At 40.3% G+C, this 26637-nt stretch overlaps 2 protein-coding genes across 2 annotated transcripts in view; both read left to right on the top strand.

Moving 5' to 3' along the window:
* Positions 1-11856, top strand: part of LOC141943147 (cytosolic phospholipase A2 epsilon-like) — a 29454-nt gene extending 17598 nt beyond the window's left edge. The window contains exons 14-23 of the mRNA XM_074867861.1: positions 899-1034; positions 2481-2617; positions 4228-4450; positions 5121-5235; positions 6251-6388; positions 6874-6981; positions 7450-7641; positions 8175-8341; positions 9139-9319; positions 10478-11856. Coding sequence (XP_074723962.1) covers positions 899-1034; positions 2481-2617; positions 4228-4450; positions 5121-5235; positions 6251-6388; positions 6874-6981; positions 7450-7641; positions 8175-8341; positions 9139-9319; positions 10478-10707 — 1627 coding nt within the window. The 3' untranslated portion in view covers positions 10708-11856. The remainder of the gene's footprint in view (positions 1-898; positions 1035-2480; positions 2618-4227; positions 4451-5120; positions 5236-6250; positions 6389-6873; positions 6982-7449; positions 7642-8174; positions 8342-9138; positions 9320-10477) is intronic.
* A 6095-nt stretch (positions 11857-17951) lies between these two features.
* LOC141943146 (cytosolic phospholipase A2 epsilon-like) overlaps positions 17952-26637 on the top strand; it is a 35074-nt gene continuing 26388 nt past the window's right edge. The window contains exons 1-3 of the mRNA XM_074867860.1: positions 17952-17978; positions 18427-18462; positions 24963-25035. Of these exons, the coding sequence (XP_074723961.1) occupies positions 17952-17978; positions 18427-18462; positions 24963-25035 (136 nt within the window). The remainder of the gene's footprint in view (positions 17979-18426; positions 18463-24962; positions 25036-26637) is intronic.

The raw sequence follows: 26637 nt of genomic DNA, 5'->3' as shown, positions 1-26637 counted from the left end.
CTTCCTAATTTTGATGCTTAAGAATCTCTCTGTCTCATAACCTTTATCGATAATACATACACGTTTATGTGTAACACCTTTCTAACATGTGTCTAACACCGTTAAGCATTTACGAGTCCTCTGCAGGTCGTTTTTCAATGAAACAAGTGGACAGTAATTTATGGACTGGCTTGCAGTGATTTTCGAAGGGCAACATTACCCCCTACTGATTAGTTAGATACATTGCAAGCACTAATTGCAGACATGATAAATCAGAGGTTTTTACTGAATATTAATTATGGGTCACAGAAGGGACAAAATAACCTTTTGCTGAAAACCCCCTGAAACAGTAGCCCTGTGAAAATAGAAGTTATAGAATTAATGATGCACATGATGTTTGTAATCATGTAAGGGATACACTTAAGAGACTTCTTCTGACTCAAGAATTTACAGCCCACGTTCTTACTAGAGATAAGCCTAACACGATATTAGGGACATTTTGCCTAAAGTGTGTTAAGTTTAAGTGACTGCTTGGACCCCCTCTGCTCTTCAGGAAACACATACATAGCAAGACAACATGAAGACGTGTCCAAATTTCAGAGCTCGAAGTGAAACAGCTTGAATTCATTTATGTTCCTTGTTTTTCATCAGCAGAGAATTTGATTCATTTAACTTCCTCATGATTGCTTGAAATAGTTCAGGACATGATCCTGGTCTAAAATCTCCACAGGAAGACAGAAATACAGGGCCTGTGATATCCATATACCTGCTTTCATTTGCATAGGGCAATATTCATGTGCATGGAAGTATCCTTTCTTTAAACTGGTTTATTTTTGTTGATGGTTTTGCTTGATGTCTCAAGCAGTGGCTCTAGAAATGGCTTTATACTTAATGTGTCTTGTTCATTCTTATGCTCTAGTCGCAAGAATTTAGATATGCGGTTGGGGTTTGATCTGTGCACAGAGGAGCAGGATTTCATTTGTAAAAGGAAGAAGGTGGTTGCTGCTGCCCTGAAAAATGTTCTTCATCTAGATGAAGACCTGCAGGAGGATGAGGTATGTGGTACAGCATCTTGGGAACTTAAAGTATTCTGTCCCTCCCACTTTGAATGAAGTGGATGTGAGGTACTTGCATGACTACCCATATAGCTCTTCCACATCTTCTAGAATAAAATGTATAGGCCAGATTGTCACTTGCTCCTAAGGCCATATCCAGGAATTTTTGGCACAGAGGATCAAAGAGGAACTGTCAGGAGGTCAGTTATAGCTCCTTTATTCTCTGCCAGCCTCCATCCTCACTCAGGGGCACCCAAAGAACGAATTTGTTGAGATTAATGTATGCATAGCCAAGCTTGGTGAAATTTGGTTGCTTGGACTGAGACCATTTCTCCTCAGTTTGGCACCTCTCCCCTTCTCTGCTGCTACACAAGGCTCACAGAGGAAGGCTGTGACTCTGACCACACAGGTACATCAACATCCATCTTGTGTGGTTTTTGGTGTGTTACCTCTTGCCTTCTCCTCTCCTGGGGATCCCTGGACTCAGAGGTAGCTGCTCTGTTACTGGAGGACAGTAATGGGCCTGTTACGGGGCTGTGGTGCTTGCAGCAAGAGTCAGGGAGACATTTTCTTCTGCAACTGGAAGAATGTGCCTGTGTGGGATTTCCTCCACTGCTCTGTTTGGCTGCCAACACACCCATCCCTTGATGCTGTGTGCAGGACAGCATTTGTCAACCAAGTCAAAGTGCTCATGAATTTAAATAACAAGTAGAATAGGACTTGTTATTGTTAAATGAGAATAAAGGGTTATTGAGTCCTATTGATTAAAAAACAAAGAACAACCCCCCGAAGTAGATGGTAAATACAATGAAGACAAGATTAATGGTAATGGCAAGATATGTTCCTAAAACTGAATAAATATGTTGTCTCAGTTTTTGTTAAGTGCTACCTATGGGGCAAAGGAAGGATGGCTAACAGAACTGCTGCATACCTGACGAAAGTAAGACCAAATTACATATAGCATTGATGTCAGGGAAGTGGGAGGTAATCTGGGTAATGAAGAGGATGTTAAAATAAATCTGTAGGTTTGGCACCATCTGCCTGGAGAATAGTAAATGTTGTATATAAACTTAGAGGAAACAAAAATGATGCTTTTCTCCTCTGACCTCTGTTATACTCAGGATTTTAAAATGTGTTTTGAGGGAAAGACGTGAGGAAAAATGAAAAACATCCAGAAAAGACTCTTTACAAATCTGAAAATAGATTATGCCATACAAGAGCCGTGTTTACAGCTTCTGACTTACCAGAGCATCACTTATCAGAAAGATGCTTTCAGCACACGCCAAGTCCCACCAAAGCATACACAACTCAAACACACTGCCATGAAGAGGGTGAATTGAATCCAAACGTACCCGAATCAGGGTGTTGTTGTTACTTTATCTGCATACCCATCACTCTCTGTTTTGTCTGGTGATGAATGACTCTGTGCCTTTTTGTGTTGAGCAGGTGCCAGTGGTGGCAGTTGTGACCACCGCAGGGGGAATGCGGTCCATGACAGCTATGTTTGGCAGCCTTCTGGCTCTCCAGGAATTAGGTGTTTTGGACTGTGTTTCATACATCAGTGGTTTATCTGCCACAACATGGTAAGAAGGGTTGAGCTTGTGCTTGCTGTTTGTGTTAGCAGAGTGATAACCTGGTGAAGCATATTGCCTTGCAGACGAATTTTATTCAGCATGATGCTGGGACCTGGCTTTCTGTTGGTGCTCACCCATTTCATGGCACCACTTAGTGCTGTAGCTCTTCTTTCTTCTAGCTACAAGCAACAAATTGAGTGAGAACTATTGTATTTCTATAATTGCACTGAAGTGTTTATAGAAACTAAAAGAAAAGAGCACAAGCCAGGATGGTTTACTTATGTCTCCCTGCAGTTCAGTGTAGGTGACAAACCCACCCGTAGCTGTTCTGTGGTTCATATACGTGCCTTTCTGCCATGCCATACATTATGGGTTCTCCTGGGGGCTGGACTTGTCTCTGTCATAAACTCAGCATCTGGCACAGAGAATGGGTGGGAAATGTGGTTATTTTTTGGTGAAAATTCTGTATGACTCGGTTCCATTTCTCATTTCCCAGTTACCTGGCAGAAAAGATTTCTCTGTTAAGATAGGGGGTAGAGATGTCTTGGTGTTTCACTTGGAATGAAAAGTGGTTATTTATGGCTATCTACAATGGACTGAATAGGGCCTGGTAGGCCAAAAAGCTGGCATTTCCTTGGGAATGTAAGAAATAGGGATTGCTTCCTGGGGAAGAAGTAAACCTTTTGATTGCCAGTGCAGGCGAATGAGATATTAATCACAAGTCAGAGAAGATGCTGCAGATGTGCAAGAGAAGAAATGCAGCTGGAGTCCTGGGGACTAGAATATCTGAAAAAGATGCAGACCTGATCCCCAAGTGTGCTTGAGAGCAATGAGGAAATTAAAGTAGGGAAATACTGTTTTCCCTTCCCTTGTATGTCTCGTGGGTTATCTAATTGTATGTAACACTTCAGAAATTCTCTTGTAATATTTGGCTCAACTCTTACGCAGCTCTGAAAAGGAGAATTTAAAAGAAAAGCCTTGAGAAACAGAGTGTCATCCACACAATGTTGACTGCCCTGCATGACTAGCAGGGGTCTTGGGCTTTAAAACGTTTTGGCTCTGGAGGGCTGCTCTAAAAAGATACACAAGAGAACTAGAACAAGTGGGGTGGGGATGCAAAGGGATGACTGGAATCTGCTCAAACTTTGGGAACTGAAATCTCAGGCAGACTGGCCCTGTGTGTGCCAAGAGGCTGTGTGCTCAAGGTGAGGAGCTCTTGCACTTGTCCAGGGCAATGTTTGCTGCTAAACTCCTGCTTAATGTTTCACACAGCATCTGAAACAGCTGAGGGAACTGGCCTCAGACAGAAGCTGTGGCTTGAACCTGGACAATCGAAGGGTAATGCCAGTAAAAGCTGTGTTAAGTTATGGGTGTTACTTTATTATTTTTCTGATTCTGAGAAGAAACAAGATAGGATGATTTTGAATGTATCCCTGCAGCAAAAATATCATTTTATGGTCTAAATTCTGCCTGAGCTTTGAACTGCTCTTCCAAGGTAAAAGTGGAAGGGTGAGAGCCTCCTGAATCCTGAAACAAAATACTTATGTGGGGTGTAAGCCCATGAATTGTCATGTACCCAGTGATGAACCACGGTATGTTGGTATGTTTCATTTTACCAGGACCATGGCAAAGTTATATGAAGATGCAAATTGGTCACAGAAGGATCTCAGGGAGCCAGCTGGTGATATCAGGAAACATGTGATCAAGAGCAAGCTGCAGTGTTTCTCATTGGATCATATGAAATACTATGAAAAGGAGCTTTGTGAAAGAAAGCAAGAGGGGCACAAGCTGTCCTTTACAGATTTATGGGGACTCTTCATTGATTGTATGTTACATCATCAGGTATTATATATCCATCACTTATTCCAGAGGATTTCTAACTTTTCATGTCTAAAGTTCTGGTTTCAGTTATAGGAAAGGCTCTCAAAACTTCTGAGGGGTCTTTCCTTGGCTTTTTAGAAGAAAAATAACACAGTAAGCCTAAAGTGTAAACATCTAGGGGAAATGTCTGAGCATGTAAAAAGTCAAGGTGTTAATGGAACTGATTTTTCATCTTTAATTTCAGATCAAATGAGCATTTTAGTAACATATAGAGGAGAGGTGGCTCTGACAGAGCTAAGTTCAGGCATAGCAATATATAGCCATGCCAGCAAACAAAGCTGTATTGAATGAAATGGGCCCTGGTAGACTTTTATCTGCAGTACCTCCAAGGTAGCTAAATATCTTTATCTTTCCTAAAGCAAGTCATATCCTAGTGACTGCACAGACAAGTTTCTCACATTTTTGCTCTATCACCCATTCCAAAATTCCCAGAAGCATCAGTGATAATGCTTTGGCGAAGGTTGTTGATGGATAACATGTGAACACGTTTGAGTGGTCAAACACCTGAAGTACACAGAACAAAATCTGCTGAGGTTTAGGAGATGTTTCATTGTTAGACCATGCTTAGATACCATATTAAGGCCATGCATTGTGTTCATCTTTTACAATGACTTCTGCTCTTTATAAACAGGGAAGTACTCACAAACTCTCTGATCAACAACTGGCAGTAAATCAGGGGCAGAATCCGCTGCCCATATACCTGTCCCTCAATGTCAAGGATGACTTTAGCACTTTGGATTTTAAAGGTAATGATGATTATACATACTTCTAGAAATGTAAGGAGTTTCCTTTTAATGCCAGCTGAATGCCAAAAGCTTTTACTGTAAGTCCAAGATAATAAATAATTTAAATATTTTTTTTTTCCCTGTCTTCACATTTGGGTTTGGACTTGGGTGAAAAACATGCATCCTAATGGTAGGGAGATACCTGTGCAAAGACACTGCCCTGTGAGGAGTGGAGATGCCTTTTGCTGGCAGCCTTGAGAGCCACCACTGCTGTTTGTTCTCTCTCTCATCCCTACCTATTCCTCCCAGCGTCTTTCAGCTGCTGGGGTTCCTGCCCAGGCAGCAGTAGTCCAGGAGAGCTCTGAAGAGCTGGGGGAGGAGGGCAAGAAAGGGGGAGAGGAGGAGATGTGGAGAGGGGTGGGAGCAGAAGGCAGGTCCCAGCAAGCAGAGAGGGATCTGAGGAGGGGCAGCGCTCTGTGCCCGGATCAGTGACGCTGATTACTATTTCCACGGTGTTTTCTGGCCCAAACGAAGCAGGAGGTCCTACAACTGAACATGATCATCTGCTTCTTGACACAGTCTGCAGTCCCAGTGTGTTCAGCCAAGATTTGGGTGGGTTTTGGTCAGTTTTTTTAGCTTCACAAGGCAGTGATTATTAGAGTCTAAGAATGAATGGTAGCTAGTGTCATTGCTGACTCAGAAGAACTAAAAGCACCACATCTTGTGCAGGGCCTTAGCAATCGGTGGTTTTCCAGCCCCAGTTTTTGCTTCCTGATACAGAAATGGACCTGAACCCCCAGTTGAATGGATTTTCCCAGTGTTAGTGGAGGAGGTAAATTTAGCTGTTGCATTCACCAATCTAACATGCAATACATTGAAGGGCACCTGTTTGTTTCAAAACATGGTGGTTTGAACTGTCTGTCACCAACATGCTGAAGCTACAGGCCTTGTTCTTTCAGCTTTTGATTCTCTGAGCTGTTATTTTAACATGTGTTCAGATGCCTGCAGTAAGTTCTTCTTGATGCCTTATTTGCAGAGTGGGTGGAGTTCACACCTTACGAGGTGGGTTTCCTGAAATATGGGGCCTTTGTTCGTTCAGAGGATTTTGGTAGTGAGTTCTTCATGGGCCACCTGATGAAGAAGATCCCAGAGTCCCGCATCTGCTTCTTGGAAGGTGATTTACTATCCCAGAAAACTTCACTTGTATAACCACATAGTTGGCTATGCAGAATTGGCACCTAATAACTACTGGTCTGCAAGTAGCAATGCTAGTGTACTAGTATCTGATGCAATTTAAATATCAAACGAACCAGCAAAAAGTGACAAAAGAAGAAGCAAATTCTTGAGACAAATACAATTAATTTGCTGAACTTCTTAGGTTAGACCAAAACAGAACACACACATTAGAAATGAATTTCTGAAGTATTTAAAAATCACAGTCTGAATTTTATAAATAGTCAGGTATCTAAAATGGCCTAGTCATAAGCCAGACATTATGTGGAATGGCATGGCCTTTGATATATTAAAATTAATAACATTTTGTGGCTAAAACAGTGATAACTTAACAACCACAGGGATTGAATCTAAGTAGGTTGCCATAGCTGTGCTCTAAAAATTTTAAGCGGTGTTAAGTATGGCTTTTTTTTTTTAACTTTCAAGGCACATGGAGTAATATATTTTCCCAGAATTTTATGGATGCTCTCTACCTCTCGGGTCATTCAGACAGCTTCTGGCACAGATGGACCAGAGACACTGAGCATGACATTGGTTAGTTACTTGGATTACTCTTCATTTGCATCTACATTGTCTTCACACCTCTCTGAAATGTGAAACCTGACATTTGGTAAAGAATTTGGTTTTGTATCCTATTTCTGGCTTAGGGGACACCAAGCCTTTGGGAATGAAGGAAAAACAGGAGAGAAACAGTCATGCTGGAAAACAGGAAAAAACATTGTGCTGCTCGCTATGCCAACATCCCTGGGGGGTTTTGTTAGTCACGAGAGGGTTACCATGAGTCCTTTGGGGAGGGAGAGGGCAGGCAGGTAACAACAAGGCAATGCTGTGACACTGAAACCCACCCCTGCCCAGAACAGTCTGCATGTTGGTGTGTGTGCTCCATCACAGATGAGGCCATGGTGTCTTGACTGCCCAGCCCCTTTTTCTTTGTTATTATAACTATCAGAGAAACACTCTAAACAAATGCAGACATATACCCTCTTCTCATTTGTCCTACAGAGGAACACCCTTCTCTGCCCAGGAAGCCTCATGAACAGACAACTTCCTTATCCATTCCCAAAGGTTACCTTTCCACTACTCTTCGAGAAATGATGACCGGACGGCCAGTGGTTTCAACTTACCATAATTTCCTCAAGGGCTTGCAGCTACATAACAAGTATTTAGAGAATGAGAGCTTTTGCATGTGGAAAGGTAATAGTAAGTTATTTTAGATGCATCTTTGAAGGTGATTTGAGTGCTGATACTTGCTGAGGACAAAAATTTGATAAGCTTTAGCATAAAGGCAAATTTTGATTACTATTATTTGATTAATATGTCTGTGGAGTTAGTTTTGCTGAGCCCCAGGTGATTTACTGCTGGTCTTGTTTTCTGCCTTGGAGAAGCCACAGCAGGCTTGCTTGAATTCTGTTCTTCCTAGGAAAAGCCGCAAAAGAATGACTTACAGCTTCCACTGAAGCTAAATAGCCACAAATTTACATGAGTTGAAAAAGCAGCTTAATATATGACTTTGAATGAAGCTGAGTCTCAGAACTGCTCCTTCTTACTGATCTCAGAGTTGAACCGTAGATGCTAAAATTGTGTCAAAGACAAATATTTAACCGTGGGCTTTGTGTCAAAGACTAATGTAAGTGTGGGCTGTCTTTTCTTTCTTGTTATGCTGATTTTGAAAAAAATGGACTTGTTCCCGAAGTAATTAATTGATAATGTAAGTTTTTGACTTTCAGACACAGTGCTGGATTCTTCTCCCAACCAGCTGAATGAAATGGGTGACTACCTCAAGCTGGTAGATACAGCTTTCTTCATCAACACCAGCTGCCCACCCATTCTGAGACCAGAGAGGAAAGTGGATGTCATTTTGCATTTAAATTACAGCGGGGGATCACAGACTCTGGTGATGTTTTGAAATAGTGATTCTTTATCTGTATGACTCCAGCAGCTGAATTACCACATTTCTCTTTTTTTCAGAAAATGGTCTGGCTTTTATTAAGTTAAATGATCGTATCAGTGTTACTATTCAACACCATGACCATAATGTCCCTGTCTTTATTGGGGCTATTTTTGGCAGCTTTCTGGGACACACACCTGGACACAGACATATAAAAGATTACCTATTCTGTGTATCTGTGCGGATTTGTCATTGTGGTACCAAGTTCCTCAGTAGTTCATTAAGTAACATTTACGATGTGATTAGTTAATACATAATTCTACTATTTTTGAATGAAAATTTGGACTTTTATGTTTGACTCTTGGTGTTGGCTAAACAAAAACCTGACTGAAACTTATGCTATGTTTGAAGAAACATTAAGGGGTGTATATGATTGAAATTTATGTGATTTATTTGTAGGAGGACATGAAGACATTGTTAGATGTACTGAATGCAAACACTCAAGAACCTGTGATCTGAGATACCATGTGTAATCAAAATTTCCTGATCCAAATCCTCTATTGTGCCCACTAAATCACAAAAATGATCTGAATTTTGTATAAATTTCAGAAATCAGTAATCTTGCTGTAAAAATGTACAGTGTTAGCAAATTGACCAAATTTTTATTACCTAAGGTATATTAAAATCAAGAGGGTATGCTTGTTCCAGTGCCTGGTTAGCCTTATTTGTAAACATATAAATATGGCTTGGTAGCCTTATTTCAACCTCTGTTTGTGTTGCAACTCTTCTCTTTGTTGAACCAGCCACTGGACCTATTCTCAGAGTACTGTTTGGAGCATGGGATCCCATTTCCCAGCACGGAGCTGAGCCAGGAAGACCGGGAACACCTGAAGGAATGCTATGTGTTTGAGGACAGCTTAGAGGCACCAATCTTGGCCTATTTCCCACTGGTGTGTGATACCTTCCAAAAATACAAGGCACCAAGTAAGTTCACAGCATTAATCAATCATTTTTTGAGGTTGTCACATCGTTTACCCACTGAATTTGTTCCTCTTCTAAAACAAGAGACTGGCAAGCTTCTCAGTTGGCTAAATTATCATATTCCCAGTCCTGTTGTGATGGTTATAGTGTTGGCCAACTAATCAGGGACTGAACTGAAGAGTTTCAAAATTAAAAGCATGAATAGCTGTAGCTTGAGGCAAAACCCCTTATCTGGCATCTGGGACAGTTTGTGTTCCTTTGATAATGAAGGACAGGAGGCAGCTATTAAGTTATATCCACTGGTAGCTAACACTGTCACTTAACAGTCTTGTAATGAGATACTACGTTTCCTTTGTTAATAAAGATAGAATCCTCTCATTACTTTGTTTACATGAAAAAAGAAATTGAGAATAGAAAGTGCTGAAAACATATAATGAAGCAAAGGGTTTAGCAGGGTAACAGGCTGCTTTGATATCTGTCATTTTTGAAAAGTTGCCAGATTATTTTCTTTAGTTCAGCAATAGAATAAAGAGTGATTTGTTTGTTTCATCAGAAAAACTACTTGGCAAATTCAGTTTCCGTTTACAAATACTTTTACATGCATCAACTCTGATTTTCTTGTTGCTAATTTAGTATGATCCAGGACACTTTCCTCAAAAACTGAACAAAAATCCAGGTACTAACTTACTGGAAAAGATTTCTTGTAGTTCATCATCATATTTGTCCTGCTGCATGTGCTTAAAATCTCAGCCACCTGAGAGGGAGAATTACCAATCCAGGAGCTTCCTGGTGTCATTTTCTACCAGTTGGTAGATAAGGAGCTGTCATCTCAGTACCCAGTGGAAAAGTTCAAATAACAAAATTCCAAATCTACAAAAGTGAAATACTCTGATGGAAAACTTTAATTTAGAGAGGAAAGCATTTTGCATGGAAAAGTTGTTCTTCCAGTCAGTTCTGGGTCAGCTGTGACTGTACTCAGGGAGTGAAATAGTGGATTTTTAGTGCAGCAGATGTAGCATCTATACAGTAATTAAATTTTGAACTATTTTCCTGAGAGAACCGAGTTTCCTGTGGCTGTTACTGTGTGTTTTTCTTTGCCTGGTAGGAGTCTTCCACCTCAGTAACACTGATGTGTTGAACTTTGCTATGTTCTTACTTCAGATGTGGAGCGCAGTCCCGCAGAGATGGAGCAGGGAAGGGTAGATGTGTCCAACTGTATTGCTCCCTATGGCACTGGTCTACTTACATATACTGAAGAGAATTTCAACAAGTTGCTGAACCTCTGCAGCTACAACATCCTGAATAATAAACGTTTAATTCTTCAGGCTTTGCGAACTGCAGTGGAACGGAAGAAGCGATTTAAAAACTGTTTGTCACCTCAGTCATCTTAAACTCTCTTAAAGTTTATTTTGATGAATCTCATCAGGAGGAGATATACAAATGTTTTGGTAATGGAATAATAAATATTCAGGGAACATGAATCCATACAGAATGAACATGGAAGTTAGCTTGTTAAAAAAGAAAATTATGTGTTTTATTCAATACTGTGTGTGAGGATTAGTGCTGGTTCTGTCATTAAAGTCATTGGCAAATTATGATTACTTTAAAAATTTCTCTTTACTGTTTTAGGGAATGGAAAGGCAGTTGTAGAGCTGTCGGGTCCTATTTAGATATACAGCCATATAATCATGAGATTTCAACCTCACAAAAGTCTGTGCCAGACTTGGATGCAAATCTTGGTGGTATGTGGTCTTTGAACCAGGGATCAAAGCAAGGATCAAGAAAAGCCTCGCCTTGTTCACAGATCTCTGCTTGTGACTGCACAAGTCACAATATGGAGTAAACCATATACCAAAAATGTTTGCACCAGGAGAAAGAAGACTGATAATTGAAGAATGTAACTGTACATGATGTCTTCTGTTTTCTTAGTATCCATCTGTTAGGCAGAAGTCTGACCTTCAGTGAATTTATCTGCCTGGCTGTCATTGCACTGAGTCTGCACTTTTGATGGGCTACTCCAGACTGATCAACACATCGTGATTTTTCTGCCAATGGCCTGATAAAAATCATCTGACTGCATCCATTTTTGCTGAACTCTCTGAACTATTGCCTAACAAATAGATTTTGCAGCTGAGGATAGCAGTTAAGGTTTCAAATCCTATGCTGGAAAAACAGATTTAATAGCCTAGCCTATGGTCATAAGCATGTCTTCATTTATTAATCTGTTGTGAGCTCACAGGTGCTTGTGATGGCAACAATATTTGTGATAACCAACTCTGACTTCTGCAGTGTTATGATGGTCAGTGTATATAGTTGCTGCTACAGTTTTATTCCCACAGCTATCCAAAACACAGACAGAGGAGTATTCACGAGATTTTCATATTCATTTGAGATAAATGTTTGTTTAAGAAAATATATTTAACTGGTCATTCTTAGATCATATTTTCTCCTGTATATATCAATATACATACAGTGTAATAGTTACCTTTCAAATACTAAGTACCTGTGCATAATCATATTAAAGACTCTTATAGTTGCAATCATTGAAGTACTTTTTTTAAGTTCTATGGACTCAGCTCAGCTAGTGAGTTGATCTGGGAAAAATTGCTTCGTGCTTCTGATTCTGAGAAATCAAATATTGAGGGAACAAAAGCATCCACGAGCTTTGCTAATGACCTTTGAGGAGGGGTGAAAAAAACTGTCACTTCAAAAGTGGAAGATGTAAAAAGGAAGGAAACTCTGCTTTTAAGACTGCAGGTGATTGGGATGATAATGAGAGGTGTACAAGTCCAAATAAGTGGTATTTGCAAACACCAAGGTATTTATTCAGTAACACAGAGTGCAGCACTTGGCTAGCACTCTATATGTGTCTGTATTTTCAATGCCATTGTTGGCAGTAACCTTTGCATCTCCTTTTCATGGATCTGAGGTGGTCAAGTCCAACAACTCTTTTCTTATCAGTTACTGATAAATCTTTCTTTTAGAACTGTGGCCTCTTAATCAGAAAGTGTTTTTCACCTTCTCTTCTTGCCCTTGGTTAGGATAATTTGATATTATATCTCACCAGTAAGACAGCAACAGTTTTCTGTGAGCAAAGAAGAAAAGGAACTCAGTTGTGTCCATAATTTTATTTTTAAACAATGAAGTAGGTTTTAAAAATTTGATTAATCTCTTTTGCTAAGTGTCTTTTAAGTATTTTAAAGATTTTCAAGATTCATTTTTATAGCTTCAGGAAGATGTAACAGAGGCAGTGCAGTTTGTGCCTCGTGTATTCCACCGACTGGTTTTTGGTGGTTGCAACACTTGGCACTGGGCCTTCAGCTTTACTCACCCAAGGTGTGGTGATGATGTGTGCTTTTGGCAGCAGATCCAGAAAATTAGGGTGACTTAGAACGAGCTGAGGAAAGGGAGTCCATTTTAAGAAATCTGGGCCTGTTGAGCAAGCTACTGAAAGATCATAGGCTGCCCGAAAATTGTCTAGCTTAGCAGCTTGATATTTTGACTTGAGGGAAAGCCAAATTCTGGTGTTTGAGTTGGGACCTGGATCCAAGGATCTAACACTGCATAAGGCTAATGCTTTCCCTGGGCTCCCCAAGCTTGATGGTCTTACCTGGGTGGCTTGTGAGTTTTCTCTACAATGGACTCATTTTGTTTCTTGTCTGGGGAAGGAAAGACTTTTTTTTATGTCCTATTGAAAACTGTTTGTGTTGTTCGCATTGCAGCAATACCTCAGAATCCTGCCTATGATGTGATGGTGAAAGGCAGTGGAAGAGGACAGGGGAAGAGATGTTTGTTTGAGTGGCTTTCCAGCTATTAAAATAACAAAGGAGAGATGTTCCATATTACTGGTGCTATTTTTTAAGGAAGGAGCTGAGGGTCAGTGGCATATCGGCTGTATTTTTCAAAGTGATTCAGAATTGGCATAATTGTTCTATTTAAGATCCAGGTAGGTCAACAAACAATTTCTTTTTTTGAAAACACATGTTTGTGGCCTGTCACACAAGCTCTGCTAAATGTAATGGCATGATCCTGTAAGCAATTAGCTGTGAATCTTTATAGTCTCTGTTAGGACTCAAACGTCTCTCAAGCTGAGTGTAGATGAAGTTACCCCCTTAATTAAGTGGTGACATGAGATGACTTCCTGATATTCTGAGAATTGGTTCAGTTTCAAATTGGCTTTAGATTTCCTTGTAAAGGTGCCGGGCTAATGTGTCTTGCCACATTTATGCCAAAGGAATTACTGGCTAATTAGCTGACACAGGCTGAGGCTGGTATTCCTCACGCCTGTGGTCTGATGGGGCTAGGAAAGAGAAAAAGCTGCTTCAACAGTGTCTGAAGTGTTGAATGAACCTGGAAAGATCAGGTGATCTCAGACTGTTCCTGCAAAGGTGAAGAGAGATGCTGCTGGATGCTCAGAACTACAGAGCACAGTGAGAGTTGGAGATAAAGGTTGTGGTTGTGAGCTACTGCTTCTTGAGACAAGGATTGGATTTGAAATTCTGTTGCAACAAAACAGAAGGCAGGATTGCGTATATTTGGAACTGCTGGGCCAGTGTTTTATTGATGTGTTTTGTTTGTCAAAACTGCCCAATCGCTTCGGGTGACTGAGTAGGAGGAGTGAGATTTTTATCTCTCCGAAACATATCAAAGGCATGTGGAATTGTTTTACAAGTTTCTCAATAGTCTTGAAGGTAGAAATCCTCCTTCATATATGTCATAATCAGAATAGTGCCTTAAGTAGAAATATAATTCCCTCCACCTCAAACAGCTAATGTGATCTCTCTCTCCAGTGAGAGAGAGGAATCTTTCATTCTCAGGAATTTAATTTCAGATTCAGATTGAAGGTCTCCTGCTTACAGATGGATGATACAAAAATTTTCAGACTTTTTTCTCTAACCTGTGACCTCTGTTGCCTTCTCCAAGAATGCTTTCCCAGGAAGTAATTTTTTGCATCTGATGTGATTTTTTTTTTTTTGACTTTATGTGATACAAAACATCAAGGATATTGTAGAGTATTGAAGGACAGGGATATTGAAGGTGTATGTATAAACATGAAAATGAAATGCCAACATATCAATGTGAAAGTTATATATATATATTTATTTATTTCCTTATATTTAATGCCAGACAGTTACTTTAAATTAGTAGCAGGCCAAAAAGTATCTAGCCAAAGCTGAATTTTCCAGAGACTGAAATCTGATACCATAGGGAAGGAAGTGACACTTTTCATCCAATTTTCTTCTGTGCAGGGATTATTGAACTTAAGTCCATTGTGTAACTGGAATTTGACTTGGATTGCTTGCTCTCTTGTTTGATCAGCAGGATGAGGTCTGTGTAGGTTTTTGTAGCTTATAGAATCATTTAAAAAAAGAAAGTAAAGAAAAAGGAAAACAAACTGATGAAAGGCTAGAGCCAGGGAAAATCCCCAAAACTGTATTTGTTTATTTGTTAATTTGCTTTATTTGTTAATTATGAGTATTTATTTTCTAATGTGACATCTGGCTACAATTTTGTAACACCTCTAGCATGGTTTTGGGTATTTACCCTTCTTGTTACGTTCAAGGTGTTTAAATGCTGACCAACTGCCATTGTCATCACAAAGGTGGGACAAGGATACTTTTGTCTTGAATAACATGAAATCCCACATTAGTCATACATTTCTGTAGTCCTGGATTATCAGAAGGTGATAAAGTGATATATAAGGTAATTGTGGGATACTGGATGCAGCTATTATTGCTACCTCAACCTATTGCACTTAGATATATAATTATCTGAATATCATGTTGGGGAAACTAGTGCTTGCAACAGGGTAGTCTAGAGGAATTTTGACTGCCTCAGATCAGCAAGATATTTATATTTGCTCCACTTTGCCTTGATTAAGACACAGATACAAAAACGTGCATGTAAGTGCGCACTACAAAGTAGATGGAGAGCAGAGGAAAATTATTTCTTCCTTTTTTACTTGTTATTGCTCAGAGTTTTTAAGAGACTCCTGTGTGTTCTCTTATCAGTAACACATTCTCACTAGTCTTTAGAAAGCAAAGTAAGAGTGTAAGTAACATGTTTATGAAGATCACTACTGGTTTTAAATTATTTACTCAGGAATTGTGGTTGCTAAAAATAGCCATTTATGGCTCTTTAGACTTTGGGTAACTTCACTCATGAATTTGCTTTACTGCATGCTTGAAATTCTCTTTGAGTTGTGGAAGAACTAAGGAGAAATGAAAAATACCCAACATGATACTTAACATTTGAAGTACTAAACTTTTTGAAATCATAAACCTAGGGACTGATTCTGTACTCCTTACAGACACCAGTGAATAAGCCATCAACAGTTAAAATTTTCTCAGTGATGACAGGGACTTCCTCTTACAGGTGTTATGAGCATTCTGTGCTTAGTTCTATCATGAACTTCTTGAATTAAAAACTGTTGAGATTGTAATTCTTGACTTGCACAAAGCTTTTAAAGATCCTGTATTCCAACGCTGCCTTCTGTGGCTTGGACAAGCAGTAGTTAAGGGAAGGCAATGTCAGCTACAAAATGTGGGGGTGGTCATGAGCAAGAGAGGAAGAATTATTTAGGAACATGTTTTGGGTATGGCAATTATATTATTTTGAGAAAGAGAAAACGTAATCTCAACATCAGGAAACCATTCAGTGGGCAAGATGCACTGACTCTAGAATAATGTTCTAAATTCTGAAGTGGTGTCTCATTTATGGATCTTAAAAGCAACATGGGTAAGAGAATGTAGTGTCAGAGAGTCTTGTATTGGCTGTGAAACAGCTGGAATGGTATAAATGTATATAGGTATATATATCTGCTGGGACTACTCAGGGAAGTTGAGGTGGGTAACCTACCTTCTTTCCTTTGATAGAGGATGTTTTACAGATATTTTTAATGAAAGCAGATTCCCACTTTAAATACTGGAATTTTTCCAGGAAGCATTCTTCTTTCAAGAGAAAAACTAGTTTTGTGAGAGCACAAGTGATTCTCAGCTGTGACTGCTCCACCTAAATTTGTTCATAAGTATTTAGCACAAATATAAAGTAATAAAGATAGAAGTGAAGGGAGATATTTTGTCTTTGGGGTAGAGATGTTCATGTCTGTTAGAAATATCTTTTTGTTGTTCTTTCAAGGAGCATTTCAGATGCTGCACGTTCATATTTATGAGCCATTTTTCTTTGATTCTGTATCTGTTGAGATGGCTGTGCAAAATGTGACTATGAAGTGAGCAGCAGGCTGTTAAAAGCTTTATGTGGAAACCACCAGATAGTACTGCTGCATGTTCTGGATAAGACCTTCTGAACAGTCATCACATGTGCATCACACAGACATCAACATAGAATGTAGAAACTTGTGTGTAAAAAGGGGGTTTTACTCTAGCAGTGTTCCTTGGACAACAGCACTCTGTATCTCTGTGCAGAATTGTTTTGATACTGGCTTTCATGGCACAGGGGAGTGCATGTAGGTGGCATCCACTGCAGTTTGCAAGGTTACTTTCTTTACCTGCATGAATTGAATTATTCATCAATATGAATGAGATTGATTTAGAAGTAATCACTTGGATCTTGTGATACAAGTGTGAATACTAGCTGCCTCCTGTCATCAAGCAGAGAGACTGGAAAGATTGTGGGAGAGCCAGAGTCTGGTCTTGCAGAGTCCAAAATCTACCAGCCTGCACATATATGCTAATTTAAGGCTACTATAATACACTGCTCTTAGAGGCAATGAGTCACTGCACACCAGAGTGAAGAGGAATCAGGGAGGGTTTTGTGCCCCAGTGTGGCCCTCTGTGAGACCAAACACACACAAGATCCCTTTGAAGTAAGCTCTGAGTATGGCTGAACTGCTGCGCTCCCTGAGCCCACGCAGGAGAGCACAAACCTCTCCTGCCTCACCCTTCCACCCTCAAGTTTCACCTACTACTTATAGATCCTCCCTTCCCTCTCATTGCACTTAAAATCAAACTGCAAGAGTTCTTGATGAGGATTCACTTTTCTTTTGAATATATGCTAAATATCCAGGCAAAGAATACTGAGAACATGGTGAGATCGCCGAATAACACAGAGATGCCCAAAATAGCTTCAGGGGAGCATGGGTCCTGCAATCATTTAGTTATGGCACTGCAATAGGGTCACTTAACTTGCTGAACTGCAGGAAGACTGCTACAGGTATTTGAGTTCATGGTTTGGAAAGAAGCTGTTGAGACCTCTCTCCATTACCCTGCAGTATGATGGTGGCAGTGTAGAGATACTCTGAGAGCTGTGATTAATTAGTCACAAGTGCTTTACTTGGCGGTTAGAGTTCTTGCATAAATGCAAAACTTCCAGTAGCAGTAGTATTTTCAAGAAAGCAATCCTTGGGCAGAAAGGGGTTTCATTGTCCCACCCCCCAAAACATCACTGTAGGTAGGAAAGAAATTGCTCTTTGTTCTGCTGACTCAGTTGAGGTGCTCTAATAGGCTGCAGGAAGCAGGGAGGGGACTGCCTGATGACTGGAAATAATAAAGGGGTGGGGCGGGAGAGCCTTGTCATAAAATCCCTATTCCTCCACCCCTAATCTGCATGAGGAGTTCCTGCCAGTTGTACGACCTGGTATCTTTTAACATTGGACTTACATGCAACTGGGGCTGCGATGGGATCAAATTTAAGTTCAAATGAGGTAAGCAAAGGAAGCCAATAGCAAGCATGAAGTGGGTAAGATTGACAATATTCCAGTTAAGTTGATCACAGAGAGGAACAAGCTGTTTGAGGTGTATGGGCGATCCACGGGAAGCGAGTTTGCTGCTCCTCAGATCTTGTGGTTGCAAGGATGGTTTTCCTAGTCTAGTCTTTTACAGAACCTTGTGGCATGTCTGCATTTTCAAGCTATGTTTTAGGGCTAACGATGTTACTTATTGTGCTTCCTTAAGAAAAAGCTTCACGTCAAGGAAATAAGAAGCTGGCACAGAGTTGTGATGGGTTTGGTGGTCTGTAAAGCACCCAATGAGCATCGTTAATGAGCGTAACTCTATGGCTTTGAATGCAAGATGTTTTTAAATGTCAGCCTAAAATAAGAGCTTAACATGTAGATTAGTTTTCTTAACTTTGCCTTGTGTTGTTTTTCCTAGACTTTTACGGGCACTTCAGCACCAGCGGTGAGAACGGTAGGTGGTAATTAGCTGGCCCTTCATTAAATGCTGTCCAGTGCTGAATGTAGATCACCAGAAAAAATGTTAGGAATTCAATGGCTCGGGGGAAAACTGTACTGCAATATTTACTGAACAATGAAAAGCTGAGCTGCGACTTCAACTCTGTAGATGAAATATTGCCTTGGCTTTCAGTAAACTCTAAGTAGTCTGGCCTCTTTTGGTGTCTGATGCTTATGATGCTGTGAGTAGGTGGTGTGCTGTATCTGGGCTGGTTTGTACTTCACCTATATTAAGTTTTTAATTCCTCCCTTTTTTTGTGTTTTGATTTCTTTGGATGAAACACCCATTTGTCTTACATGTTAGTCCTTCATAGGAAGACTCCATTTAAATGGGTCTCTCAGGTGCTTAGTTCTCTAGTATTCCTTGTAGTCTTTCTGTGCACTGTAAAGACCTTTTGTAGAATTTGCAATTCTCTGTGTAATACGGTGTTTAAAAACACAGCATGAGAACAGGTAAAACTGTGGAACAAATGTCTTGTGTTCAGCCTCCTGACAAGCCCAATCTCATCAGCCTGGTAGGAGTGGGAGCAGTGCCCAAACTTCTCGGAAAGTGAAAAAAGAGCAACAAGGTGTTTTGTAAAGGCTGAACTGAGAATGAATTCTTTGCACAAGCAAATGAAAACTCATTGGGCAATTAGCAGATTTTTGTGTTAACAGATATTAGCATAAAGGAAAATATATCACATAAGCTGCTATGAGCCAATGAATGGGAACAACAGCAGTGGCAGCAGGATGGAGCTGTCTTCAGAAACTTGCAGTGGATTTGGAGCTACCAATATGAGTTGCAACTCCTTGGGGATCTGTAGTTGGAAAGATGGGCTCTTGCCCCTGCTTCAGTGACGTGGGGGTTTCCCAGTCTGGTTTGTTCTGGGCTTTGGTTCCATGTGGGGGATTGCAGTGATACAGAGATTCTCTCAAATGATGGTAAATTTGGTCTGCCTTGTGAAGGTTTGCTGTATTGATAGTATCTGATGCCTGATTGTGCCTGAGAGCCACTTACCTTCTCTGCTCAAAGTGAAATGCGGTGACAAAGCAAAGACTGCAGAGTTTCTTCAAAAAGTAGCTTTTAAAATGATGTTTAGGCCTCTGTCTACAGTCTCATAGCCCTAAGGAAGTATGCTAGAATCATAAAAATTGTTACTTTTAGTCCTGTACACAGTCTGTGTTTAGAGGATCAAGCTGTTTTTTTTATCCTTAGTGCTTTTTAGCGGGTCTCTAAGTATGGGACCTGTCCAGTTCAGTGGCTTTAGATTGTGCCTCTTGTCTTTACGGTATTTAGGGTGGCAGAACTGACCTGAATATAGTACATACAATTTAGAGTAGGACTCGGAGACCCTTTCTGCCCTGACTTTTTGAGGCTCACAGAGGCAAAAATCAGGAAGGACCTGAGCTGCTTTTTTTTTTTTCCATTGAAGTTGGTATTTATGATGATAAATATATAAGTTTAGTATATCTGAACTGTTTTTTGTTGCTCAGTGGCTCAGTTAAGGAAATCAACTTTCTTTGTCAGAGTCAGTTTAAGGACAACCCATGGGATGTGTATGATTTAAACTTGAGTGGCCATTTAAATTAAAGGGAATATGTAAAATGTTTGGTGAGAAAATGTTGGTAGTGCCCTTAAGCTGTCAGGCAAAAAAGTAATACTTTTTAGATTACTCAAATTACTGTATCATATAAAAATAATATAGGCTAGTGTGGTCTTGAGAAAAAGCCATGTTGAACTGTGGAAATGCTTGACTTGGTTTCTCTTCTAAAATTTGGATTTGTTCTAACATACAAATTCAGCTGTGGAGCTGCAAACAGGAAGAGGAGAAAAATCACATGAAAATGGCAGTCTTGAAGCCAGGCACGTTTTACATGGCTCTTGGAAAGAAACAGGCCTTGAGTCACTGCTGCTCCATTTGTTTTTATTCTGGAACAACCCCAGTGACTTCTATGGACTTAATAAGACCCAGCTATAGGATATTTTAAAATGGGTGAAATAAATACAAAACGTTTAGTACAAGGAAAAGTGTTTCTTATGCATTTGACCTTGCCTGAGGTGGTAGACATAGTAAAGTAATGAAATCCTGCCTGCCCTTGAGGCTCCAGAACTCTTTGAAGTTAAAAGGTGCCACATACCTGACCCAGGTCAGAAGCAAGGCAGTGATCCGTGTTTTAAAGTCCTGCCACTCTTTCTGACAGGGCTGAATGTTTTCTTTGTCGGTCTTCATAGTCTGTAAAGTAGTGTGAGATTTCTATTCCTTTTTGAAGAGAAAGCTAAGGGAACAGTGCTTTTCTCCAAATAAATCTGACATAGTGTTTTACTTTGATAACTGCCTTTTCTCTTGATTTAACTTGTGAATATTGTATGTGTTTCACTCTAGTCTCCTCAAGAAAAAAAATTCTATAAAAGACTTTTAAGCTTGAAATTTTACTGAAATAGAGAAGTTTTAGAGCCCAGTTATGTAACTTTAATACATATGGATGAACACTCACATATATGAACACTCCTGTTGACTCCCCTGGCACTAGATATGTAAGGATTGCACAAGTGTGCCACAGGACCTAATTGAACTTTTATCTGACGTAGGATAGTATGACCAAGTCGTGCATTTGCAATCTCATATATTTAAGTAGTTTCAACAGTGATTATTAAAATACCTGGCTTGTGTTTCCGGTTTATGAGGTAACAATCATGTCTCAGACAAAATAAATACAGAAGCTGAAAGTCGAGGTGTGTGTAATAACTGACCTGGGAGGCTTCTGGCCTCAGAACTTAACCAGTCGGCGATATAGTCATCATTACATTAAAGGGAAAGATGTGGAAGTCATTGCCTATTACTAGCAGATTATCCAGTTTAAGATACAACCCTCAATAGTTTTTCTGTGTGACTTTGAGTAAGTTGCTGACAGCTAGACTTGGCAAAGCATTCAGTCACCTAAAAGTTAGGAGCTATAAGGTCTGCCTTCTAAGTCTCTAGTATGGGAATGAATTCTACAACCCAGAGTGAAGCACTGAGGATTGACTCAATATGTTTGGAGAGTTAGATACACCAGAATGGGAATTGTAACAGCTGAGCAGGGAACATAAATAGATATATCCAGCTGTCCCCTGTCCTATCTCTGTGTGCCACTTAGGGCTGGAGGAGATACCACTATCTGCTTGAGATGCACAAAGTAGAGGTCTAGATGCTTTTTTTTGGAGCTGACCAAAGATTATTCCTTTTAAAATGGTGTCAAATCTAGTTGTTATAGCAGTTCCCTGGAATGGGGAACTTCTGCTCAAGTCCATTCTGTATTCAAGGGATGCTAGCTCCATCCTTCCTGGGTGAAGATATGTTCCACCTCTTCTGCTGAAATAGCACTGCTGAGGATAGAAACATTTGGACAAGGGAAAACCTGTGGATATTGTCTACCTGGATTTTCAAAAAGCATTCAACACAGTTCCCCATAGAATTCTCACAGAAAACCTGGCTGCCCAGGGCCTGAATGAGCATATGGTCTGCTGGATCAAGCACTGGCTGCCTGGATGGCCCCAGAGAGTGGTGGTCAATGGAGTTAAATCCAGCTGGTGGATGGTCACAAGTGGTGTTTGTCAGGGCTCGGTGTTGGGACCATTCCCGTTCAACATCTTTATTGATGATCTTGATAAGGATATAGTGTTTCATCAGTAAATTCGCAGATGACACCAAGTTAAGCAGGAGTGTCGATCTGCATGAAGATAGGGAGGCTCTACAGAGAGACTTGGATAGATTGGATCAGTGGGCCAATGTTAACGGGATGAGCTTCAACAAGGCCAAGTGCCAGGTCCTGCGCTTGGGCAGCAACAACCCCATGCATTGCTACAGGCTTGGGGAGGTGTGGCTGGAGAGCTGTCTGGAAGAAAAGGATCTGGGGGTTCTAACTGACAAGCAGCTGAACATGAGCTGGCAGTGTGCCCAGGTGGCCAAGAAAGCCAACGGCATCCTGACTTGGATTAGAAATAGTGTGACCAGCAGAAGTAGGGAGGTGATAGTCCCCCTGTACTCTGCACTGGTGAGGCCACACCTGGAGTATTGTGTCCAGTTTTGGGCACCTCAATACGAGAGAGATATTGAGGTGCTGGAGCGAGTGCAGAGGAGGGCAACGAAGCTGGTGAAGGGCCTGGAGAATAAATCCTGTGACGAGTGATTGAAGGAGCTGGGACTGTTCAGTTTGAGGAAGAGAAGGAGGGGGGACCTCATCGCTCTCTACAACTACCTGAAAGGACATTGTAGAGAGGTTGGTGCTGGTCTCTTCTCACAGGTAATTAGTGATAGAACAAGAGGGAATGGCTTTAAACTGCAACAGGGGAGGTTCAGACTGGACATTAGGAAAAGATTTTTCCCAGAAAGAGTGGTCAGACAGTGGAATAGGCTGCCCAGGGAGGTGGTGGAGTCACCATCCCTGGATGTGTTTAAGGGTCATTTGGATGAGATGTTGGGGGATATGGTGTAGGGGAGAACTTGTAGAGTGGGGCTGATGGTTGGGCTCGATGATCCCAAGGGTCTTTTCCAACTTGAATGATTCGGTGATTCTGTGAATTAGGATTTATTGGGTGGGAAAGCAGGAAAGTGTAGATGTAGCAAACTTGTCAGTAGATTTGGCATGGATACACAAGCCTTGGCTGTCAGTCCCTGTGCCTGGGAGTTCTGTGTTTTACCCAGTTCTATTTAATGCATATGGAAAAGTAATTCTGGCAGTTCAACTGTATAGTCTGGACATGATGTCTTTTGGTTGCTTTTGATTGGAGACTGTAATCTTTTTTTTTTTTTTTTTTTTCCCCGAAAGAACTATTTTTTTTCTTTCAAGGTGTCTGTTGAAGTTCTCCTTTGTGGCCATGTTTGGGATAATGGAACAGGCAGAGGTGTGATATACTCTTTGAGATAGCTGAAACGTCCCACAGCTGACAATTCAAGTGCTTGCAAACTGTGCACTATGAAATTGTGCCCTGTGCTAGAGTCTGGACAGGTTAAGGTAACGTAGAACAAATGTGCCCATATCAGTGTCTCTGACCCTCCTGCTGCTGTCTCACTGACCATCAGCGCTGCATCTTCGGTCCCCTTGCCAACCCAAAGGGAAGGGTTGTTACCCAGGCTGTTTTTTGGAGGCTGTTCTTCATCTCTGTTGTGTTTTTGAGGTGCTCAGGTTCAGAGGACCTGCTTCATTACATTGTGTTAGTGTCCAATGTCATGTCATGGTCCCAGTTGATTAACACTTCGTCAAAGCATTGTGAAACACTTCAGGATAAGCCTTGTGCTACAGCTGGAAAGACAAATGGTCTGCCACAATGTATAGCATGTATGAAGGAAATAAAAACAAGGTACATTTTACTAGTTAACATCAGTACATCGTTTTTACTTTTGCTGCTTATGATTAATACAGGTGCTGCAGATGCAAAGTAACAAAAACCATGTGTTTGTTTTAGGGCACTGTATTAACTTTAGTAGGGTATAGTATGTTTATGAATGCAGGAGAGAGAGGGTTTATGGCTAGACTTAATATCTGTTCTTACCAACTTGTATAGATAGAAAGATTAAACAAGTTTTTGGTCACAAAACACCTGTTTCTGTTCTAAAACAGAATCAGTAGTCTCAAAGCAAAATAACAATTTTAAGTAAGTGTTGAGAGAAATGATATCTGTACATACATTGGTTTTTAAAGGAAAGAAGCTACCTATGAAACAGAGGAGAGTTAGTGTGGGAGAGGAGAGAAAGATGTTAAGTAGTTATCTCCAGGGTGAAATGGAGAGAGAGTTAAATTATAGCCTAAGGAATATGATTACTTTAGTACGAGCCATGGAAGTTATGAGGTATTATAGAATTAATAGTTCTGAGCCCAAGGTATCTGATATCTAGTGGAGTTGTGAGTTAATTCCCAAGGTCGTCTCTGGAAAGAGTTTTGTAGCTTTCTGCTAGTGATCAGGGCTGAAGATCAGAGATGGATCAGAGTCTTCATGAGAAATCTGTCATGTCATCTCTCAGCTGCATTTCTGGCCTTTTAGGCTGGGTGCGGGAGCTTGTGCTGGTGCAGGAGCTTTTGCTGGTGCATGGTGGTTGCTTAGCTCTACTTGCACAGCTACTGTGACAGTGTTTGGTGTCCCAGGAACAGTCTGGTCTGTTGCAGGCAGTGGTGTAGGGGTGTTTACTGTGATAATAATGGAGTGGTGTTAGAAAGAAGTGATCTTTATCAAATCAAACTCTCAGCACCTATTCTCAACTCATATGTGGTTTTGAAATCTGTTGCCTCTATTTCAGACCTGAAAAGTGTTCTGTGCCAAAAATTTTTACAGTTTTTCCAGCTGCTCCAGTTGGTTTGATAAATGATACCGACTCAACCTTAAAAATCTTGTTTTATCTGCGTCCTTAGAACTCCAGGGTTACAGTAGTCTGTGACTATAATATTAATCTCAATGTCACCTTTTTTCTTTTTTCATCTTTTGAATTGTTCGTGCAGACACCAGTATCTCCTTTCAACTTGCTCACCGTAAAAATACTAAGAGTGAGGAATGCCCGGAAGGCAGACTTGCGTGAGTACCTCTACTATTGTTGGATGTTTCTTATAATTCTTGAAAATATTTGGTCAATGTTATTGTTCTTAAATTGTGTAGAAATAAAAAGATATGTTGCTGCATTTTTTTTTATTGTGATATTGTGTAATTATTTTTATTGTGATACTGAAGCATTGCTTTTGGCTCCTAAGTGTAAAAAGGCTAACTCAAGCAAGGTGATGCATTTGATCTCTTGCTTTCATACCTCACTGTACGAGGCATATTTCCTACCCTTGTGACATCAGATTTAGCTGCTGATCAGAGGGTTGCTTTTTAAATGATTACAATTATTGTACTTTTGAGTAAGAAACCTGAATATTCCCTACAGAATTTCTGGACAGAAGAGAGAGAGCTGGTGATGCGAATGTAAAATCAGCAGTAGTAGGAAAGCCTATGAAAATAACAGAAGTATAAGCAAAAACATTCTATTACTTCTGCAAAAATTATAAATATGCGAGAAGAGATGATAAAATCCAGTGTGTCTGGGAATTTATTTAACCTAGAGAAGGGAACAATTTAAAAGTCAGAAAAAAATACAGAGCGCCACTCTAAGAGTTTTAAAGGAGTTTAAGTGAGGGATAGTGAGGGAAAGTGAGAAAGGGGTGTTTATGATAGAGACTACAAGAGAAGAATGTCATAGCTAGATCACAGAACAAAATTAATAGTGAGAAGAGCCCAAGACAGAAGAAATCTTTGCAGTAGGGAAGTCTACAGAGTCTGGCAGTAGCCACCTGTGGAAGCCCTGTAACAATTCACCTTCTCTGTCTCTGCAGACTAGTGGGCATCAGCTTGTTGAATCAGAGTGTGGCAGCAAATTTAAAATGAAAATCCTCAGTGTGAGAATGAGACTTGCAATACGTGGAAAGAACAGTTTGTTCACTGTCCAGATGTGACACTGACTCACCCAGGGAAAGGAATGGCTTAATCCTGAATTTTAACTTGTTGAGGAGCTTCCTCACAGCCTCTGTTCCACAGATGTAGGTCCTCCATAACTCACCCTCCTGGGTGCACTGAAGCTTGTTCAGGTGCCTTTCAAAATGCAATTATGCCACTGAGTCACTTTCATGGGGAAATTTGAATGGTGAAACATCTTGTTAAAGGGGTTGGAAAGGCATGAAAGAAAACAGTGAAATAAAGACAAGGAGAATAAGAAAATTCAGATCTAAAGACCCCAAGAATAAAATGAAAAGATGTAAAACAAAGAGGAAAAGTCCACAATATGTTCCCCAAAATCTTGCTGAATATGGCTCAAAATTAATTTTCTTTTGCTACACTCAGAATTTCATGCAGCACATCATAGTTTCTAAGGAAACCGGCTGTAAATTTTAGTTAGTCTACTATATATTTTGAGATTTTTAGCTAGCGTGATGTGTCAAGAGTAGAGGGAAAACTTATCTGAGGTTGGATTTGGTGGTTTCTGGCAGGAGGGATGTGGTTGGAATGTGTGGAAGTTGTGCTTAACAGCAACAGTATTTTTGAATGAATAATGATTATCAGGGAACAAATCTCTGCTGCACTTACTTGTGGTACTCTGGGTTACTCCTGTGTCTTTCGCAATGTAATATCACTGTTAACCTCTTT

Source organism: Strix uralensis, chromosome 4 (genome assembly GCF_047716275.1).
Source record: "Strix uralensis isolate ZFMK-TIS-50842 chromosome 4, bStrUra1, whole genome shotgun sequence".
In the NCBI taxonomy this organism is placed as follows: domain Eukaryota; kingdom Metazoa; phylum Chordata; class Aves; order Strigiformes; family Strigidae; genus Strix; species Strix uralensis.
The sequence above is the reverse complement of the archived record's forward strand: the minus strand, read 5'-3'. Positions and strand labels throughout refer to the sequence as shown.